The sequence below is a fragment of the Anser cygnoides genome, chromosome 8 (genome assembly GCF_040182565.1).
Source record: "Anser cygnoides isolate HZ-2024a breed goose chromosome 8, Taihu_goose_T2T_genome, whole genome shotgun sequence".
NCBI lineage: Eukaryota > Metazoa > Chordata > Aves > Anseriformes > Anatidae > Anser > Anser cygnoides.
This window is the reverse complement of record NC_089880.1, coordinates 12,945,156-12,967,367: the sequence shown is the minus strand read 5'-3', so window position 1 is coordinate 12,967,367 and position 22,212 is coordinate 12,945,156. Positions and strand designations below refer to the sequence as shown.

General features: G+C 54.5%; 1 protein-coding gene across 4 annotated transcripts; it reads right to left on the bottom strand.

Moving 5' to 3' along the window:
• Positions 1–1,356: 1,356 nt before the first annotated feature.
• Positions 1,357–21,299, bottom strand: SEC16B (SEC16 homolog B, endoplasmic reticulum export factor). Of its 4 annotated transcripts, XM_048073409.2 has the most exons (27): positions 19,335–21,299; positions 16,053–16,211; positions 15,250–15,521; positions 14,926–15,032; positions 14,295–14,400; positions 14,107–14,185; positions 13,644–13,773; positions 13,239–13,390; positions 12,567–12,628; positions 11,371–11,506; positions 10,684–10,908; positions 10,274–10,371; positions 9,489–9,570; positions 9,276–9,393; positions 8,997–9,108; positions 8,667–8,772; positions 8,281–8,421; positions 6,200–6,313; positions 5,893–5,965; positions 4,023–4,241; positions 3,608–3,672; positions 3,145–3,273; positions 2,821–2,922; positions 2,430–2,517; positions 2,246–2,301; positions 2,086–2,148; positions 1,359–1,932 (listed from the first exon to the last, which is right to left on the bottom strand). In XM_048073409.2, exons 3-27 carry the CDS (start codon positions 15,492–15,494, stop codon positions 1,867–1,869), a joined length of 2,874 nt encoding a protein of 957 aa, XP_047929366.2. In that variant the 5' UTR covers positions 15,495–15,521; positions 16,053–16,211; positions 19,335–21,299; the 3' UTR covers positions 1,359–1,866. The 4 variants fall into 4 exon arrangements, 3 of the variants coding, with proteins under 3 accessions (XP_047929364.2, XP_047929363.2, XP_047929366.2); XM_048073407.2 differs by lacking the exon at positions 19,335–21,299 and having other exon boundaries at positions 1,357–1,932; positions 16,053–16,785; XM_048073406.2 differs by lacking the exon at positions 19,335–21,299 and having other exon boundaries at positions 1,358–1,932; positions 3,145–3,270; positions 16,053–16,784.
• Between the last annotated feature and the right edge of the window lie 913 nt (positions 21,300–22,212).

Genomic DNA, 22,212 nt, shown 5'->3' with positions numbered 1-22,212 from the left:
CCCAAAACTAACATTTTGTGACAGAAACACCCCCCAAAGCCTACACCCCCAACATTTTATGACAGAAACACCCCCAAAACCCCCAAAACTAACATTTTGTGACAGAAACACCCCCCAAAACCTGCACCCCCAATATTTTATGACAGAATCACCCCCCAAAACCCCCCAAAACTAACATTTTGTGACAGAAACAACCCCCAAAACCTACACCCCCAACATTTTATGACAGAAACACCCCCCAAAACCCCCACACCTAACATTTTATGACAGAAACACCCCCAACACCCCCACACACACTTTATAACAGAAACATCCCCAACACCCGCACCCCCAACATTTGACAGAAACACCCCCCAAAACCCCCAAAACTAACATTTTGTGACAGAAACAAAAACCCCCAAAACCTGCAGAAACCCCCCCAACATTTTATGACAGAAACACCCCCCAAAACCCCCGAAAAACTAACATTTTATGACAGAAATACCCCCCCCCAACACACCCCCACACTTTATAACAGAAACACCCCCCCAACACCCCCACACTTTATAACAGAAACACCCCCCAAAACCCCCAACATTTTATGACAGAAACACCCCCCAAAACCCCCAAAACTAACATTTTGTGACAGAAACACCCCCCAAAACCTGCACCCCCAACATTTTATGACAGAAACACCCCCCAAAACCCCCAAAACTAACATTTTGTGACAGAAACACCCCCCCAAAACCTTTTGTGACAGAAACACCCCCCAAAACCTACACCCCCAACATTTTATGACAGAAACACCCCCAAAACCCCCAAAACTAACATTTTGTGACAGAAACACCCCCCAAAGCCTGCACCCCCAACATTTTGTGACAGAATCACCCCCCAAAACCCCCCAAAACTAACATTTTGTGACAGAAACAACCCCCAAAACCTACACTCCCAACATTTTATGACAGAAACACCCCCCAAAACCGACAAAACTAACATTTTGTGACAGAAACACCCCCAACACCCCCACACACACTTTATAACAGAAACACCCCCCACACCCACACCCCCAACATTTTATGACAGAATCACCCCCCAAAACCCCCCAAAACTAACATTTTGTGACAGAAACACCCCCCAAAACCTGCACCCCCAACATTTTATGACAGAAACACCCCCAAAACCCCCAAAACTAACATTTTGTGACAGAAACACCCCCCAAAACCTGCACCCCCAACATTTTATGACAGAATCACCCCCCAAAACCCCCCAAAACTAACATTTTGTGACAGAAACACCCCCCAAAACCTACACCCCCAACATTTTGTGACAGAAACACCCCCCAAAACCCACACCCCCAACATTTTATGACAGAAACACCCCCAACACCCACACACACACTTTATAACAGAAACATCCCCAACACCCGCACCCCCAACATTTGACAGAAACACCCCCCAAAACCCCCAAAACTAACATTTTGTGACAGAAACAACCCCCAAAACCTGCACCCCCAACATTTTATGACAGAAACACCCCCCAAAACCCCCCAAAACTAACATTTTGTGACAGAAACAACCCCCAAAACCTACACCCCCAACATTTTATGACAGAAACGCCCCCCAAAACCTACACACACACCATTTTATCACCCCCAGATGACAGAATCACCCCCAACACCCAACCATTTTATGACAGAAACACCCCCCAACACCCTCAGAACCTAGAGGCAGAGGCTGGGGGGAGCCAGACAACACTTTGCGCCGTCTGCCCCCATCCCAACCTCTCCCCTCCCCCAAAAAAAGAAACCACAAACACCGTTTTATATCAAAGCTTTCCACAAACTGCTGTTGGTTTCTCGCAGCGATACACGTGCATCGCCCCCTCCACTCACAAAGGGTTGGGGTAGCGGCGCTGGGAGAGCAGCCTGGGTTGGCTGGGTCGGGCGGTGGTGAGCTGGGGAAGCACGGGAAGAGACGTTCATGGTTTGTTCCCACTGCCTCCCAAAATAGGCATGATGCCTGGCCACAATCTTGCCTCTATCATGCCCAAAAGTCAGGGTGCTGGCCCCCCTCCCAGTCCAGCAGCAGCCCAGGAGGAGGCTCTCACCTGGGAGATCTCGGCAGGGTTGAAAAGCGGGATTGTCCCCAGCGGTGGTTGGTTGGAGCCGGGCTGCAGTGGGTGAAGGGAGAGACGCCATACTGTCAAACCTGACTTCAGAGCTGTCCTAAGCAGAGGGGTGGCCACCACCATGCCCACCTCCCCTCACCTGATCTCCGGCCTTGTGACTGTCCATAGCCCACGGGCCCTTCATGTCAATGGACACTGCAGTAGCAACAAAGAGATTTCACTTTTTGGTTATTCTGGGGCATGCAACTCAAAAACAACCTTAAAAAAATAAAAGGAGCAGCTTCCCAAAAGGAGGGGGCAGAGGTTCCCCATGCCACACTTACCGGGGTTTCTGGAGGTAGGCAACGGGGAGGCTGAAGGACTCATCCCAGCCGCAGGAGCAGAGTCAGGTGGGGATGGCGACATCCGTTCCTGAAACACATACACCCATCCGGGGCTCTGTGTGTGGAGAAGACCTTTGCCCTGCACGCTCCGGTTTGGGGTGCCAGCGTGCACCCTCTGAAAAGCCACTATGGGGGCTATAAAGCAGCTGGCTGGGGTGAGCAATCCCTGGGGAGATTGCCTAGAGCTCGGGGCACCTCCCAGAGCAACAATTCTTCATGTATTTACTTACAGTTATTATCAATAAAGGATTCACTCAATAAAGGATGGAGGGGAGGGATGAAGGGAGCAATGCACCACCCATCCTCATAGCTGCACCTGTGTCCCTCCTACCTGTGGTTCTGGTGTGGGGCAGTCTGCAGCAGACGTGGCTTTGGAAGAGGCTTCCGTAGTGGGCTTCGACCGAAACCAGCCAAACCACCTGAATCCAGAGCTCTAGCAAGCACAGGTTTCACAGTCAAAGCGGCAAGCGGGTGAGGCTGCTACAAGCCCACAGGATGGGAGCAGGACAGTGCCTGCAGCTCCCCCTTGTACTGCCGACACCCAGACAGACATTTTGTCCATTTTGTCCAAGGCACGGCTGGGGGAGGGTGGCCAGGCACAGGACAGCCCAGCATCGGGGACAGCCACGCTTCCCGTCAGATACAGCATGCTTACCTTGTCCTCACCCGGCGTCACCTCCGCCGCTGGCTCCTCGGGTGCGCTGTCCGAGGACAGCTGGCTGCCTTCCTCCTGGGAGATGGTCGAGCTCTCCGAGACTGAGCGAGCTCTCGTGCTTAACCCCTGCTGGCATCGGAGACCAGGTCTGTAACATGGTGCTTGTGGAGCACTGAGTGTGACCAGAGCAGCCTGGGGCCACCACCACACCAGGCTTGATGGTTAATGTCCCCAGGGACCCATTGTGTCCCTTATGGCAGGTGGGAAGGTGCTGCCAGGTGCCCCAGAGATGGGAGGGAGGATGCTGGAGAGGGCCGCCGTGACCCCTCGGCTCTCCCCAAGGGGACAGGTGGCACCATGATGTGTGGTATGGAAACCAAGGTGTGGAAGGAGAGGAATCAGTGAGTCCCACGTCCCCATCTCGACACAAAGCACTGTGGTTTGACCGCTCACCCCAACTCACTGGCTCTGCTGGCAGGGACGGATGCTGCTGCACCTCATGGGCGTCTTGGGGCTCTCCAGCATCTCCTAAGGAGTAGAGGAGAAGACACGGTCAGGGTTCAGCCCAGGAAGCTCCTGCCCCATCTATTGAAGGTCATTTAAGTCCCTTGCTGCTTTGGACAATGCCTCGTAGGAAAGACAACCCACATGACCAAGGTGATGGTCCTGGTGGAAACTGCTTGGGTGCATGGTGACCATGACACCATGTCTGGGACAAGGCTGGAGCACATTCCTGATAAGCAAGGTGCTGGGGCAAAGGCAGTGGCATTCAGAGCGACACATGCCTTAGGGAGGCCGTGTCTTCCCAAGGGACACCCCACTCGACTGCCACAACTTGGGGACAGGCATTTCTGCAGAAAAGCCAGGCTGGTGCCTACCTGCTGGTGGCACCACCTGCGGAGAGGGCTCAGAGGAAAGTCCTCCTGGAGAGGTGGCCGGTCCCATGCCCAGCACTGCAACTTCAGCAGGTGCCAGGGGCTGGATGGACACATCCTGGTGGGGACTGGGTCCCTGTGGTGGCACAGGGGGGACAGGCTGGTGCCACAGCTCCTGCTGGTAGCCATCGTTTGGGGGTAGCTCATGGTTGGGCTCTCCGCCTGCAAAACACATCCAAGAGCTCACACCAGTGTTTGCAATTCCATCGGGCTGTTGCACTGGGTTTTCTCCTTCTCCATTATACATCAGTGGGAGCTGCGAGGGTGAGGAGGGACCCCAGGGACCACGTGTGGGCGAGGAGGGAGGCAGGGCATGGAGCAAGAGGCTCCAAGGAAGGTGGGCTGTGACTGATGGTGGGAAACCTCCTGGGAACCTGCCTGAGGTTGCAAACAAGCCCAGAAGAACACTGTCGAAATAGAGGCCAGGAGCAAGCAACACGTGCCCAGCAGTTGAAAGCAGCTGAAAGCAGTCTGGGGCCCTGAGCCTTTTTTTTCCCCTCTTGCTGCAAACCCGAGTGGGAGAGAAGACCCACAGCTCTCCAGCTGCAGCCTCACACATGAGCCATCTCTTGCTTCAGGCAGATTTGTTCAAGGCTGGGTTTTTGTTTGAAGGGCAGGCTGAGTAGGTGGCGAGGGTTGGTTTTATTTAGGAAATGCATGCGATGCTCTGCCTGATGTTAGACACGTGTCCCAGGGATGCCCCAAGGCACGTGTCCCTCCTGCACACCACTTGCTCCAGCTCTGGGTCTCTAGGCAGAAACGTGCTCTTCACGGAGCATCTTCTCTCCCACCGCCCTCGGATGCCACCAGGCAGGAGCCAGCCCCCTCCAGGGGAAGGACCACACTTCTTGGCTGAGGCTCTACCAAGCCCTTCGCTTGGCCTGTTGGCATCGCTCCCAGCCTGCTCAGGTCTCTGTACCCGCCTGGAGATGCTTGCAGAAAGGAGAAGGGACCAGTGCACCACCGATGCTTGACTCCACGTTCAGCTGGGGAAAGCCCAGGAGGAAACCACAGGGAGGCTGCTGTGCCCGTGCCCATCCCAGCATGGCACTTGGGAGGACACACTGCGGTCAGCCCTAGAGCTGGGTCTCTGGGCCAAATTCTCTGCACCCAAGCAGGCTTCATCCAGGCTTTTTCTTTGCAGGATAGATGAATTCAGCATCAAGCCAGCTTTCCCTGCACACAAGTCCACTGATGAGGAACAACAAGGCAGCCTCCTGTCCCGAGGTTGGCTCTGGACAGCCTTCTCGATGAAGCAAAGTGCCGGGCACAGGGAAAGCAAGCGAGCTGCGGCAGCCACGGGCTCGAAGAAGTCATCCCATCATACCTGCGATGTTTTTTTTTCAGAGAGGGACGATCATAGCCTCAGCCCTGATAGCAGCAGGAGGCAATCAGGATTGATGATCCTTTTTACTGCCTGGGAGAGCTCCTTGAAGGGGAATTTGGCAGCAGCAGGGAAAGCTGATAGGAAGAAATGGCTCGGAGAAATCTGTCTTGTTTTATCCTGTCTGCTCCAGCCTTCGTCCTCTACCCATCAGTGCTGGCGTCTCCGCCGCCACTCCTCAGTGCCAGAAAACTGGGTACGAGCAGGTAGCCAGGAGCAAACAGCCGTGCCCAGCGAACATCCTCCTGATGGAGGTGGCCGTGGGGCACCACCAGGGAGCCACCCGGCTGGGCTTCTCCTCGATGGGATGCCCAACAGATGTGTGCCACCGGCACCCTCCCCACTCACAGAGATAATTAGGCCCAGTGAGGTAATTAGGCAGGCAACCTTTGAGATGCAACCCCAGCAGCCGCTATTCGCCTTCCGTACCTGCGGTGGACGCAGCAGCCCAGGAGAGCTCCGGCTGGGTCGGTGCTACCTCTGGAGTGAGGTCGTCCTCCGTCTGCAAGGAGCCAGAGGACAAACGTGACAAAGAGGAGGACAGGGTGGCACAGGGCAAAGCCCAAGTACACCACGCAGACAGTGTGAAGGAAAGCACAAGCTCAATTAAAGGAGACCCCCATACCAGCACCCCCGTGGCTCTCTGCCCCGCTGCGAGCGGGCAGAAGGGGAAGCCAGAGGGACACAAAACCACCAGAAGAGATGAGACCTGGAGCACCCCAGGGCTGCTACTCACCTCCCAGTGCTGGCAGTGGGCTCGGAGCTGCAGCAGCCACTCTGGCTCCAGCGCCTGGTCCTGTTCGGGCATCTCCAGCAGCAGCGGGTCGCAGAGCTTCAGCCGCTCGGCCAGCTGCAGGGACAGGGACAACGGGGATTTTCCTGATATCTAGGTGAAGTCTGCCTCGCTGCAAGTTAAGCCTCTTGATTCTTGCTCTGCAAATGCTGCAGGGATGGCCAGGCACCAGCCCCTAAAATCAACCTCCTGCACACTGGAGAACCCTTATCACATCCCCCCATGCCCCCTTCCTCCCCCAGCTTATCTTGCCTGCAGAAAATAACCCCGAGGTCATTTTCCCCTCCACCTCTTATCACCCGAGCTCTTCTCTTCATCACTGGCTCCAATCTGGCACTGTCCCTGAGCACAGCATCCAAAATGGGGCACAGTGCCCCAGCTGAGACCCCTGAGCACGGGGGATTATCACCTCCTTGTCTCACACATGCCATTCTTGCTCTCACAGCCCAGAATAACATGATAACATTGGATTTTTTTTTTTTTCAGCAGCATCCTGTTATCATTTTACTGCTCGATATTTTTTCCGTGCTCCACTGTCTCCCCCAGGTCCCTCTCTGCAGCATTGCTGCTGCACGTTTCATTTCTCCAGCACGAGAAGGGTCCATGCCGCTCCGGCCAAAGCCATCTGAATGACCTGGGACTCCTGCTTAGACCTGAGTCCAGTTTCAAGACAGAAGGTCGAGGGGAAACAACACCCAAAGCATGGATCTTCGTCCAGCCTGTTCTTTCTGTTATCGATCCTCTGTCTGGGGACTTGTCGAGCTCCCTCCCAGCTCCATTTCCCCGCCTGGCACTGATTTACGCTCCTTCGGAGGCTGCCACCCCAAGAGCCACCCTGCAGACCTCAGCATCCCCCCTCTGCACCAAGTCCACATCGTCTGCTTCTTCCTAATCCCAAAGATGTTACAAATGGAGCCTAAACCAGCATAAACCCAGCTCCCACCACCAGCAGGTGACAGCAAGATGGGACCCGTCCTGGGGACAGGGACCAGCCGCGGAGCCACCCAGCGCGGCCGGCCAGACCCCACCGTCCCGGCTTTGTGCAAACACACGTGTGCTCATCCTAAATCAATTGCAGGAAAGAGGAAATTATAAGCATGATTACTCCTAAACGGGGGGAATGTTTAATCCAAAAGCTAATGTGCACTTTGATCCAATATTAATGAACCAGCACCTGGTTGTATATCGTCCCCAGCTTCAAAAGAGGGGAAGTCTTAATCAAACACTAATGTGTATCATAATTTGTAACACAGTCTAAAACATCAAAGACAAGAGTGTCTACGAATGCACTGGTTTTTCAGATGAAAGTGTTTTCTCCCAGGAGAAGCATTATCCCCAGCAGAACCGCAGATCTGAGAGGCTGTTAGACAGTAAATAGGTTTCGGCAACGGTGTGTGGATGGGGGTGCGACGCACAGTGACGAGTTTTGGGGCTGAATGCCATTCCTGCAGCATCCTGCACCCCCATCTCACCCTGCACCCCGCAGGGGAAGGTACCGCCATGGGAAGATGTGCGACCTGCCCCTGGGGACATGGGACACTGATGCCCACCGTGCCCCAGCGTGGGATGTGGGATTTCCAGTTCAAACTGCAATGCTGTCACCAAAAAGGGGTGATGTGCAAGCACCTCATGCCTGCCATAGGCACCTCCCAGCTCACCATGAGCATGAGACCATAGTTTTGCAAGGAAGAAGCTCCGAGCTGCAAGCAGGGACATGCTCCCATTCACTGCCAGCCCAGAAGAGTCCCCAACCAGAAAATTCAACCATGAGATGATGTGCTGGGGAGGAAACATCAAGTGCCCTGTGGATTTTGGCTTCTCAAAAGCAAATCTAACAGTCTGTGCTATTTAAAATTTCAAAAACTCCTCCACAGTAGAAAGCATCCTTGGCCTCTAAACAACTCCATCCCTGTTTGGCAGGTGATACCATCGATGTGTGCAGACACCCAAGTGAAGTCCCAGATTCGACAGGACCCCAGTGATGTCCCCAACCAGGATCTGTGCAGCAGGGGCACAAGACTCACCTTCACCAGCTGCTGGGCCAGGACGGGGTGGCTGGCCGGATCCTGTCCCAGGAGCACGGTGGCGATGTGCTCGCAGTAGTTCAGGGCCTGGGCTGGGAGCCCGTGGTCGGCCAGGCGAGAGGCATAGAGGAGCTTGTACACCTTGGGAGAGCAGTGGTCGTAGGACGGGAGCGAGGGGATGCTCACACCCGCCGGTCCCCAAAACCCAAAGCCCTGCCTTGGAGCAGCCCCTTGGCCACCGCAGTCCCACCATCAACCCCAAAAAGCAGCAAGGGACCAAGTTTTGGAGAGCAGCCCCTGCCCTCAGCTCCAGCAGGGCTGGGGGATGCTTATGGGATGCCTTAGGGCCAGTCTGAGCAGCATCCGTGTTCGCTTGCCCTCACTACCTGGAAGGGGAGCAGGAAGGATTTGGGCTGCCGCAGCTGCTGGCAATACTCGAAGATTTCCATGCGCTGGATGGCCTCCGTGCTGGCGAACTGGGCAAATGCCTGCCTGCGGGGCAGAGGGGAGAGGGGTGCTCAGGGCATAGGAGCTAGGTTCTCCATCCCAACGGGCCGCAGCTCTGCCGCGGTGCCATCCTGCAGCTGGAGGGGCCCGGAGCACAGCTGGCATTAAGAGCAATAAAATCCCCCCAAACAGGCTTTGGTTTTGTGGGAGAGATCCCGGGGATGAGGAAGTGGGGGAGGTGAAGCTATGGTGGGACTGGGCTGACTCACCGGTGGCTGCTGCCCAGCAGCGCCATGCGGTCTGCCTTCGCCCCGAAGTAACCGAAAGGAATATCTGCCATCAGGTAGCAGAAGTGAGCTGCTTCCACGGCTCCCCGGCCAGCTGGGGGAAGGCAGACACAGATACTCAGCCCTGACAAGCAAGCAACGCCAGCTCGGCGCTGCTTTGAAGGCCTTCAAGCTCGCATGGAAATCCCAGGCATCTCCAGAAGAGCAGCTAACTGAGCAGCTCCCAAAAAGGGTGCACGTAGCATCGTGGCCTCAGCTCACCCAAGCTGTCCCCCATGGTGATGATGGCCCGGTGGTTCAGCTCCATGTCTCCCACCTTGTTGGACAGCAGCACGGCCAGGTGGGGCCTCCAGTCTCCCCACTTGGCATCCCCGCAGCTCTGGAGGGAGAGGAAAGCCAAGGTGAGATGAGGTGGTCACCACCAGGCAGGTGTCACCAGTGGGTGACAGCACAGGCCAGGACAGGCTCACGGACCTGTGCCACCTGTGGGATCCTTCCCGACATGAGCTGGAAGAGGGTCTGCAGCGGGTCGTTGGTGGCCAGTGTGCTGGTGAACCTGCGAGGAGGCAGCAGAGATGGGGATGCTGTGTTGGGACCCCAAAACTCTCACACACCTCCTAGGGCACGTCCCAGAAGCCCCAGCAAAGCAGTGTCCTGGTGGGCTTTGTTTTGCTGCTGAAGGTAAGGCAGAAAGGAGAGCAAGCCCCACCAGGCTGGTGAGCTATGCTGCCTCCAGAGCAGGCGAGTCTCAAGGACAATGCTGGATAAAACCTTCTTAAAAGGATTCGGGATGCGTGAGAGAAAATTTTTGCTTAACCCTCCCTGAAGGGATCAACCCAATCCAGACTAAGTATATTAATTCCACCAGAAAATGCTCACATGAGTAGGATGAACAGCTCAGCCTGGGCTAGATCCTGGCAAAGATGGCTCAGCTACCCCTACCCCAGCCTTTGCCCACCTGCAGCTAGAGCAAAGCCAAGCACTTGGAATAGATCCACCCCACGTCTCTGGGGAACAGCTTTCCTTCTGCTTCCCGGCCCCCCGTTTGGTTTCTGCTGTCCATCAGGAAGCCTGAAGGACTCCAACCCACCTGGACAGGTGCTCCCCTCTCCCCTTTGGCTCCTCTGAAAGGGCCAGCTGAAATCAGGGCTCTGTTTCAGTGCCTCGGGGCTGAGGGCACCCAGGGGGATACCCAGGGGAGTACCTGCTCAGCAAAGCCGATCACCAGCAGCTCACCTTGCTTCAACTCCCCCACTCACCCAGTGAGCACCCAGCTGTAGGTCCGCGGGTCCATCTTGCTGGAGAGGAAGAGAGCATGGCCCCACAGCTGGTTTCTCATGGCCCAGAGCAGGGCGTCCTGCAGCCAAGGCAGAGGGGTAAGGGGTCCGCGCTCACTCCAGTTCCCTGCTCTCCTCCTCTGCTCACCCGGCTCAGAGAAGAACCTCAGGGACTACGTTGGGTTTAACTAATACCCTCCAAAAAACATTCACAAAGGCCTATTTAGCTTTCTGACTTCCACAACAATGACAACTATTGTACAAACACAACTTGAAGAGTTGATCCTGCAACCGCAAGATACTTCCTGACTGCCTTTAAAACCTGCCTGGAGAGGCCAACTGGACCAACAAAAAAAGTCAGCCCTACATCCCGGGTCCTGCTCACAACTTACTTTCTTTCTGCCGTAGTAGAGGAGCTTGGTGAACTTCTCCACTATCTGCGCCTGCGTCTCCACGACGGGAGGGACTTCTCCTGTAATGAGGTCCAGTGTCCCCGGCTGGCGCCACTCATCCTCCGCCAGGCTGGTTGGGTTCTCCATGGGGTTTTGCCTCTTGTACTTCTCCTGGTGCCTGCGGTCTTGCATCAGCAGCTCGGCCACGTCTGAGCCCACCATGGACTGTGGAAGGGGAGGTGGGGAAGGGAGGAACAAAGCCTGTGGAGGCTGCCCAACGGCACTTCCAGCCCATACACTCTTCCCAGCAAGACCAGCCTTGGCCACCAGCATGCAGCTGGGGGGGTAAAGGAGCCAGCACCACTCCCAAGACTGTCACAGCTCTGAAGATATTGTTCACCCGCTTCCAACAAGCGGCCACAGACTAGATGTGGTAGATTTCATTGGATTAAGGGATTCATCTCCTTGCAACAGAGCTGCCGTTGCATTGGGCTGCTGGTGGTTCACAAGGACGAGAAGCAATGCAGAAGAACGGTTTTGCTGCAAATACCCAGGCAGTACCAAAGTGATTGACAGCAACATGGGAATGGGATGGTTTTAACCTTCCCCTAAAGCAGCCACTGGATCAAGAGGCACATAAGGGGCCTCTCTTGTCTCACCACAAAGATCAAAAGGGTCAGAACCTACCCCGTTCTGCCGGCAGAGGAGGACCAGGAGTTTCCAGAGAAGAGCTGAATCTCTGCCTCTTTGTGTTGAGAGATCACAGCTTGTGGCTATCTTCTGCTGGCAAAATGTCATCACATCCACCTTGTGCAGATCTTCCCTACGGCAGCAAACAAAGGCATCAAAAGAAACCCAAGGGAAAGCAATCTAGGACATCATTAAGAATCAAAGCGCCCCCAGGTTCACTGACAGGGATGCCAAAGATTCAAAGAAGCAAGAGACAGAAAAGAGAAGATCCTAAGCAAAGACACATACTGCATTGACCCCACTAAGCTCAAAAATGCTTGAGAAATTTGGTCATTTTGATGACTCTTTGCAGATTTCTGTGTTTCGGGGGTGCTGAAGGCATCTCACACCCTCTGCCCTACTAACCTGTTCCCCAATCTACCCGCAAAGATCCCCCACTTTGCCTAGGTTCAGTGCTGTCACAGACGTGGATGTCCAGGGCTGTAGGAGCAGGCACACATAGAGGCAGTATCTTTTATTTGATTAGCTGCCACCATGCAGGGCAAAAGACACAATTATGGCCATATAAACCCTTAGGGTCTGACACAGAGGCAGAACCTTTAAGCTGTGTGCAAACCAGGCAGTACTACTCTGTCTTATAATGAGAAAAATCTGACAATTGTACAGAAGGGGTGGCTGAGAGACACGGGGAACGTCAGCCAGAGGAGAGGGACCTCCAGATCTTCTACCCAGTTTCTGAGCACCTGCAGCTTTTGCTCAGCAAAAGTTTTTTCTCCTTTTGCATGCTGGTGTGAGCAGGAGAATTGCCTGGTGCAACACGCTATGATTCATCCCCAGGCTCACACTGCAAGAAGTTGAGTATTAGGTTGAATATCAATAGCCTCAGAGGGAAAAAACTTAGAGAAGGGTAAACCACAGAAGTCCAAAGAATGTCCCAAAACTCAGTTTGTTGGGGTATGAACACAAAATAAGATCAGACGTACAAAGCACACCAAACCCCCGCCCCATGGACATTCAGAAAAGCCGCTTGCCACGACACAAACCAACCAACACCGCACGGAGGGGACAGGCTCCCCGTCCGAACCCAGACTCGGCCCTTGCACTCATCACCTCCCAAAACCAGGGGGGCTTTGGAGCCTGCCTTAGGCTTGTTCCAGCACAGAACGTGGCTCTGAGACCCACCAGGTCCATACCTGGCCAGTGGCCCTGGGAAGGCCTGCAGCTCCTCCTGCTCTTTCGTGCCGTGAAGGATTACCTAAAAAACAGCAACAAATTCAGCAGCTGGACTCCAGTAAGGAGGCCAGCTCCCACTGGACTAGCTGAAAGTCAGCACCTTGGCCCAGGGTTTAACAGTGCTGGCGAACCCATTCTCTGTGCCTTGTTAAGGTAACCCCCCAGCATCAAAATTAAACCATCATGTGAGGCACCATGGCCATGATGGTCCTTGAGATGGCAGCTGCCTCCTCTGGGAGGCAAGAAAGGAGAGAGAAGTGTTGTGGTGGACTCAGGGGATGGGTATGGCCTCCGTATAGGAGCACCTCGGAAAGGTAAGCAGATTTGCCCCTCAGAGGGGTATGGACCACGTCCACCCCGACAGAAGGGGATCGTTGTGAGCAGGCCATGGACAACATGAGGGTTGTGGAGCCAAAGGAGCAGGAGATGGGGTCCAAAGGATGAGAGTGATGCCCAGGTAGGGGCTGGCACCATGAGGCCCAGGAGGCCATGAGGGCTGGAGATGAGATGGTAGCAGGGGGTCGGGAAGGCTGCTGAGGAGGCCACTTGGGTGAGGAATGGTGTCTGACGTTGGGGTGGAAGGGGCAGCTCCAGTGACGGAACCACGGGTGGATTTGGGAGCTGGGGCGTACCTCCAGGCTGTGCAGCTTGACCAGGGGCCTCTGCCCCTCAGCAGGGCTGTGGGGACACACCAGCACCAGCTGCCCTCCAGCCCCAAAGCACACCGCCCTGTGCGGCAGCGAGAACTTGGGGGGTGCCAGAAGGCTGGACACCGAAGGCCCCCCTGCAACGACACAGGCCAGCGTGAGTCCCCCACCCTGACCCCACACCACCACCTCCGTGGTGAGATGACCAGCTCCCATCCAGGCCCCTCAACTCGAGCAACGCTCCAGTGGCCCCACACACAGGGACCGTCCCCTAAAGCAGAAGACAAATGGGAGGCAGCTCCTCGCACCCAGCAGGATCACCTCCAGCAAACATCCACGCCACAGGACAGCAAACCTCCTAACAGCAGCCATTTGTTTACTTGTCCTCACCTCCCTGCGCTGGGCTCCAGCTCTCCGAAAACGCGGTGTCGCAGTGGTCGGCTCCGTCGCGGATGTACTGGCTGAGCTCGTAGCCGCTGGAGCTGAGCCCCGACTCGCGGTACTGCAGGAGCAGGCTGGGCTGGCCCGCGGCATGGCGAGGAGGGGAGAAACGAACCTGGCTGAGAAACTAGGGGCTCCACCGCTCACCCGGGGCGGCAGGACCCACGGGAGCGCAGCTGATTGCTGTCCTAACAGCTCAAGCCCTTCAGCATCCTAGATTCACCAGCCCAGCAGACGGATTTCATAAATCCTAATAACCCCCGAATAAAACATTTAGCATCAAGCCTAATGTAGCAAAGCAGCCCCTTTCTCCTCATCGTCTCCCAGCTGGAGGAGGGGCATAGGATGGCTCCCTAAATCCCTGGGGGAGCCCCGAGCCTTTCCCCCCCATCCCTGCCCATCCTGGGGTTACCTCTCGGGGCTGGCCACTGGCCTCCCCCCCTGCCCACGACCGCCTGGAGCCCTCCTTGTACACGTCGTAGCTCTGGGGCCTGCAGGAGGGAGCAAAAGGAGATGCTCTTGGTGCTGGAGATTTGGGGACTGGCCACAAACCCGCTGGTTTGTGGGAAGGGATGAGCCGCAGCCCGAGCACCCCCTCACCTGTCCTGCCCGGGTGGGCTGGTGGCCAGGTTGGGGTGGTAGCCCCTGTGGTAGTGCTGGTCCCGGTAGGCGCTGCTCTTGCCGTAGGGTTCACTGTATCTCACGTCTAGAGAGGGAACCAAGATTTCGCGTTGCCCCTCTGGAGCAGCAAGCCATTGTGGAGTTACAAAAGCAAAGCAACGAGCCAGACAATTTGCCGCGCACACTCCATTTGTTTCCAAATTAGCCCGGCAAGTCGGAGGTCCGAGGAAGCCTTGCGCACATCTGCCAACACCACCCTTCCTTCTTTCCTGCCTCCCCTTTTCTTCAGCCCAGAAATACAGCAAAAACGAGGTCCCAGCCACCCTGACCACATCAGCATCCCCATGCTTGGCCTGCACCTGGGCAGAATGCAGATTTTGAGCCATGCAGGTCAATATTAAATTCTCCCTTGGGACACATTAAATGTGCCCAGCTCCCAAATGCAAATTTAGGGCAGCACAGCCCGGGGAGGACAGCACTGGTGGCCTGTGAGCATGGGCAGGAGAAAGCCCTGGAGGTGGGCAAGCCCCAGGACATCCCATTCCAGAGAAGACCTCGCCTCTTCTGCAAGCCAGAGGTCTGTCCCCAGACCCAGAGGAGGAGAGGGTACCTCTGTCACCCTGCCAGGCCACAGGCTGCCACTGGTGGCTTTGGTAAGCGTGGTTGTCCCCGTAGGCGGCCGCTGGGTACTGCCAGTGGGGGTCTTCATGTCCTTGCCTGGAACAACACAACGCGTGGAGCTGGGAAAGGACACCACGCCAGCACCCGGGCCCCATACAGGGATGAGACCTTTAGGGGCAGCAGGGATGATGGAGACAAAAAGCAGCTTCTCTGCCAAGAAGGTTTCATCGAACCTTCCAGAAAAATCATTAATGAGGTGGAGGGATGAGGAGGGGCTCAGCGCGAGCCATGCTAAAAGCCACATGCCTCCTACCTGGAGTAGGGCCTGAAGGGGTGGCCGCTCTCGTAGCTCTCTGCCCGGGATGCCGGGCGGCGCGTGTCCCTGCCGGGGGGGTGGCCCTGCTCCCAGGAGCCGGGACGAGGCGGGGGACCCGCGTGGAGGACAGGCCACCGGGGAGGTGGCCCATGGTGGCCCTCTGCCCACACAGCCCACTTCTCGCCCCAGGCTGCGCGGCCCTGCCGAGGCAGGGGCGGCCTCAGGGGGGCCCAGGGCTCCATCCGGAAGATCCGAGGGGCTTCAGAGGCCTGGGAGCAACGAGATAGATGACAAAGGGCTTCAACAAGGGCTTTCCACCCACACCAAAGCCTCCTCTGAAGCCTGTTGCCACCTTCTGCCTACCCTCCTGCAAGCCTGCCATCCTCTGTTTCCAAAATACCCGCAGCAGAGGCAAGATAAAACGTTGATTTCCCCTTTTGGCTCCCCATGAAGCTTCCTGTAAAACATTGGGATGAAAGTGGCCATCGTTGCGAGGGGTCTGCAGCCAGGCAGCATCCTCCTGGCCAGCCTGGCAAAGCGCCCCGGGCCACCACTGCCCCACGCAGGGGGAAACCCGCTCCCCTCCACAACAAGAGGGTAAAGCCCCGTGTTGTACATGCCATGCTACAAGCAGTGCCCCTCACGCTCAAAATTTAAGGCTTTTTGGGGTCATTTCACGTCTGAACAGAGGTGAAACAAGGGTTCAACCTAACTAACCTCCCCCTGCCCTGGTGCAAACATGCAGGTGCCCGTCACTCGGGTTCCCCCCCCATTTTCGGACCCCCCACAGCCGCACACACCTGCTGGGAGGCCGCTGGGGCCCTTCTTCCGCTCCCCAGGCGCCACTGCCAAAGTCCACTGCCACCGCAGGGGACAAAGGGCAGCAGCTCCTCCGCCCGGGGACCAGCCAGGTCGGTGCTGCTGCTGCTGACGCCGGGCCCCTGGGGATCCCCTCCCACCTGAGAGGAAGCACACGAGCCCCTGAGCCCCCCAAAAAGCGTATTTTTTCCTGCATTCTTTTTTATTATTATTTTTAAGCCATGGTTCACGCATCCTCCCTTGCCCATCTTCATGTTGCTCCCACTGCTGTACTCCCTAAGAAATTAGAAGTAAAACCTGCTGATTAAGCTCAGCTGATCCGGACCCGACCACAGATGCATACGGCTCAAACAAACAACATCCGTCCCGCTGGGTGCTGGCAGGACACAATTGGGGCAGAACAGACCCAGGAAGCACCCCAGCAATGCCTCTAAGTCCTTACTCTGTAAGGGACTGGGGATTCTTTCCTACAGAGCCTCCTGCAACCCCTCGGGCGCCCTAAAACACTGAAAAATTGGGGGAATTAAATCAAGCTGCATCACAGAGAAACACAGCAAAAGCTAAATGTAAAACTGTCTTCTGCCCAACAGCACAGTGACACGCCTTCTTCTCCCAAAATCACAGGGTGGCCCTAGAAAAAGACCAGGGCCTCTCACTCCCACATGTGTCCTGATCCTACCTGCACCACCAGGAGAAATCCCATTTTAAGGATGCTGGAAGATTATAGTGTTACAACTTCAGAGCTTGAAATTTCCACCCCACTGGGACAATAGAACTTTTCCCTGGTGATCCCAAGAAATAAGCGCTCAGTCTCTGTGGAATTAAAGGTTTCAAATAAAAACCAACATCTGCATCGCTCAGCCGTGCCACCAGCCTGGAGGAAGCGCAAACCAGGGAAGCGCCGTCCCCACGCCGACAAGCTGCTTGGGCAGGGCAGAATGAAGGCTCTCCTTTCAGTTCCACAGCTGCTCTTCATCATTTTGGGTGGCTGGGAGCAAAGAGAAATGTCTGATATGGAAAGGGCAGGTCTCCTGGGACAGCAAGAAAGGAGCCCTAGAGACCACAAGGATGCCACTTTAATATATTTAATATATAATTTAGTGTATATACACATAGATTTCTCCTCCTCCTATCTCCACTGGCTAATAATTCCAGGTTTCTGGCCAAGAGGTGACTACTGGCTGTTTCCAGCCCATTTTCTAGCAACCACAAGGATTTATATGTGGGACTTGTGAGGGGCAAGCAGTGCCGCTTGGAGCATCCGTGCCTTCTCAGGCTGCTGCTGCCAGCAAGACCTCGGGGTCTGGGCTGCAGGGAAGACGCTCGACCTGCAAGAAAGCAGCAGCAGCTTGTGCTGCTGGGATCTGGGATGTGGGAAATGCTGCCTGGGTGTGCGCTGGGGAAGGAGGTGGAAGAACCACTGCCAGCAACATCAAGCTGTGAGCAAAAGCAGCTTAAAATGGTCAGCTGGGGAACACCAATTTCTAAGGAAAAACAAGCAGAAAAGTGTGTTAGAAGAGGAGAGCCAGGGGAAGGAGCTGGGAAATGAGAAGTGAAAGGAAGAGAAACTGACAAAAGGAGCAGGTGGGCTGGAAAGAAAGAGGGGAAGAAAAAAAAAAAAAAAAAGAATAGAAAAGGTAGCCCTTGAACTGCATCTCTCCTAGCCAATACATTTCTATTTGAGAAGGATCCAGAGATGTCCTGGAAACCCCAGACCTGTGCCACAGGACTGCCACCAAGCGCACAAGTCCACTGCGAGGCAGGCAGCTCACACTATAAATGGCATTTGTTGAGGCACAGCTATCTCTTAAAAAAAAATCGTATTTTTCACTTTAAAAGGTTTCCCTGCTGTTGTCACAGTAACGAGATTAGGTGGAAAACATTTTTCTCCATGCCCTGGGGTGTGCGTCGCATCGCCTGCAGCCAGCCCGGGCTGGGGCACCAAGCCCAGCTGGGGAAAAAATCAGCGAAGCCCCAGCAGAAGTCCTTGCAACCAAAGGAGAAACCGAGGTGGCCGCAGCACCTGCAGCTATTTTTAGGTGTTTTATGTTGTTTCTAATAAGCTCTGAGATGAGATCATTATTTTAAATGGCATCAGTAGGAAGCTTTGCCCACCTCTGAGCTGCAGCCCCCCAGAGCTGTCTGCCGGCAGGGCTGTGGGAGCATCACGCCCCAGCACAGCGGGTTTGCGAGGGCTGGTGGCATCTGGAGGGAACACCAAAAAGCCTCATCCCGTCTGTGGGGCAGAAATGTGGGTAGCAAACGGGCTGCAGAAACAGGAGGACTGGTCTGCAGGTTCTTCGGAGGGAAGACACCAGCACTCGGGACATCCAACAGCACCTCACGTCACATGAAGAACGAGACCACCAAAACCCCCCCAGGATCTTCCCATGTATTGGCAGAGCCCTCAGCCTCAATCAGCCTCAGTGGCAGCTCATTAATTCGCCTGAGCACTCCTGCCAGGCGGGAGCCCTGCTCCGGCTGGGTCTCGTGGGGGCATTTTGGCCTTCCCAGGGTGGGGAAGGTGGCGGCTCCTGAAGCAGCAGAGATAAGAGCCGCTGTGTTAGCACCATCGTGTGGATCTGATCCATGGCACAGCATTTCCCAAAACCCTCCTGTCTGTGTGCTTCAGCTCTCACTGGTGGTTTTACGTCTTTCCTCCCCGCGTTGGGTTGTCCCCAGCCTCGAGGGAGCTCACCATTCCTACAAACACACGCCTAGCAGCACCAAAACATGCCTATTAATTTTTTTTTTTTGTGACTTTAGGGCACGAATATTAATCGCATTCCGGAAGCATTCGGCATAAAGCAAATTAAGAAACAGCACTTTACACCCAGTGTTGTACCCAGAGAAGAAGCAGAGCTACAAAAAGCTATTATTTGCAGAAACCAAAGCGTGCCTGTGCAAAGTGCCGCACCACGCGGACAACGCCAGCCTGCCATTACAAAGAAGCCCAAAAAAACTTTGAAGCCTTCCCCTTCCTCCATCCCTGCCCCAGCAGGACCTGCAGCTCCTGGCTGTGAATGCCACATCCATCTCCCAGCCCCAAACTAAGGCCGTGCCGCCAGGCATCCCAGCGGGGTGTGCTCTGCCCCTGGGGATCGGGGTGCCCATGGGGTAACGGGGACACATCAGCCAAACCCCCCCATACCGAGGAGAGCGCTCAGTACTCAGGTCCCCTTGTCTTTCTGCACAGCTCCCTCATGTTTTCTAAGCCATAAAATTGGTGTTTATCTCCCTGCTAACTGCCTTACAGAGATCACCTGGAAATAGGCCTGGAAATATTCGCAGGGCAAACAAATATTGAAGCAGCAGCAGCAGCAGCAACTCCCGAGGAAAGCTGATAGCTCAGAGATACTCAGCCCCACCACATTCCAGAGCGTCCTTTTGGAAAGATTGCCATCTTGTGTCTCCTCCGGCGCTCGAGTGTTGGTTGCCTTTGTATCGGAGACCACGGGGCTCGTTCCGGAGCTTTATTACACACAATCAGGGACAATAAAGACCCCTGACAGTTACAGATGGCTTCGGTGTGTCCTGTTCTCAGTGCTACCTTGTAAAGTTGGACAGTAATGTTTCCCTCATTTTTTTTCATCTCAATTTATGACTCCTCTACCACGAAAAGCCACTTATGCCCTCCACGGTTACATACACCATATCCTTCAAGGCCAGTAAATCACAGGCTCAAGTCATGTCAAATTTCGTGAAATAAAACTAAATTGCAGCTGTCCTCTGAGGCAAGAAGCTGCAGAATTGATAGGGAATGAGGTGTTTGAAGGCAGAAACCTCGCCGGCAGCTTCCTGCGGTCCGTGGGGGCAAGGGTCACTGAAAACCTCGACATGGAAGAGAAACGCCTGACACAAGGGAGCCCAGGGGACCTTCCGCTTCACCCCAAGGCACCTCTGGAGGTATTTCTGTGGTCTAAGGTTAAGTGTTCCCAGCCAGCCGGGTTTCTGGGCAGACGGAGAAGCTGGCTGAGCACTAACACGGCAGGGTTTCACGCAGCTGAAGCCACCTGGGCCCCGCACCAGGTAGGGAGAAGCTGAGGATCCGGCACACAAACCACACGCTGACCCCCAAAGGAGCTCCTCCACAGACACAGGAAAAATCCGACCCTAGAGAACAGAGGATAACAAGAAGCCTTGACGGAGAGACGCAAAAAGATGCAAAACATCTCGTGCCAGATCCTTGGCTGATAAAAACCGCCGCGCACAGCATACAGCTTGGGGCTGGGATCTGCTTCCCCACCTCTGAATCTTTAATGTGCGTGTACACATCGGTTAATCAGCGGCGCGGGGGACGGAGCGCTTTGTACCTCCTCTCCACGTGTTTGGCAATTAAAAGGCTTCTCATTCAGGCACAGAGAGAGAAGGCAAGGGACTTTGGCTGCGAAGCATCCATTATTCAAAAGTGTATCCATTATTCAAAGTTTTTCTTAAAATCTTATTGTCAGCTTGAAAGGAAAATGAAAATGAGGTTTTGAAAGCTGTGCTCCAGTGATATTCCACTCCAATTTTTGCTGATTTCAAGTGGTACAACTCCAGCCACTTTGAATAGCTGAAGAAATCCTTCCTGGCTCCTGAGAAGGGCAACACCCCGTGGGTAGTCACAGTTGTTTCCCCCTCGCTTAACTCCAGCTAGCAGGGATGCAATACACCGCAGCACGCTCCTCTCCCAAGCTGTTCTGGTGCTCCCCCCCATGATGCCAGTAAGTGTTTATTCAGGGGAAGGCGATAGCAGGCATCCAGCCAGAGCCATCAGACACCCACCAACGCCCCGACTGGCTCGCTGAGAGCTGTAGACCCATCTCAGAGCAGCTGGGTGAAGGCTGGTGTGATGTCCGACCTTCTCACAGCACCTAGGAGCTGCAGTTTCCCTTCATGGTGCCACCAGGCAAGGGCTGAGCTGGAGACACGTGGTCCTACAGCACAGCTCAGGGAAGGAAAGGGAAGGAGTCCCTGAGCAGAGCTTACAAGGGACCCCAGCCCCATAGGTGGGGACAGTCGGGGAGGCCCATCACGGCCATTAACCTTATTAAGGTGCACAGAGGGCCTCTAGGGGCTCACGCACAGAGGAGGAAAGGATGGGTTGGTGCTCTAGTGCTGGCTGCTGAAGTCAGTGCTAGCAAGAAATAGTTGCAGATGCTGTGCGTCAGGCTCAGAAGTGGTTGTTGAAGCCTGAAAAATGCTTCAAAGCCATGAAATAAACAAACTTCTTACTATGGCTAAAATCATTTTTTGTAAGCAGATAGCAATAGGTCTTTAAAAGCTTCTCTGTTACTGAAGAGGTAAGGTATGGGGTCTCTGAGTGCCTGCAGACCTTTCTCCCTGGGTGGATGGATCTCAAGATGAAGCATAGCAGAGGTAAGCACTACTCAGCTGCAAGGGACTACTGTGACCTTTTTCAGGACTTCTTGTAATAAAAGTAATTTCAAAAATATTAACTATCAGATTAACTGAAATCAGATTGTTTAGATTTTTCCGTATAACTAAGCTGTGGAACTGCTGTGATGTGACTTGAAGAAACCAAAGACATTATTTTAGCTAAGCAAATTGATGGAATGATGGTAGTTAAAGCCTAATGAGCATTGAAGGCTGACGACCACACTGACCTGGGTGCAGCACAGGACTTGAAGTCCTTGCATGTGGCTGGGTACAACAGGGCAAAGGTCCTGCTCCTCCATCACTGGCCACTGCTACTTGTAAATATTATCAGTAACTTTGAGGAGACAGCTTGAACATACAAAATGAAGCTACTGTTCAGCAGTCTTCGAAGCCGGAGATTTTATTTTAGGCTATTTTTTTTATTTTAGGCATTTACCTAAAACACAATGATACCCCAAGAGTGGGTGCTCATCAAGTGCTTCCAGGGTACTGAAATGAACCAGGCATTATCTACAGCAAAGCTACGGCTCACAGCTTATTTGGATGAATTCTTCCCTGCAGTAGACCATTTTCTGCTATTACCGGTGGAATAAGCTAAAAAAAACACTACTTTTCTCCTGAAAGGAGAAGCTGTGCATACCATGATGGATTTGCAAGGCTTTTAAAGGATGGATGGGAGTTAAATAACTTCCTCCAGGGTCTGAGGCACAGCAGCGAAGATGGGAGCGAAGCAGGGCTGGAGCTGCTGCCGCAGTAGAG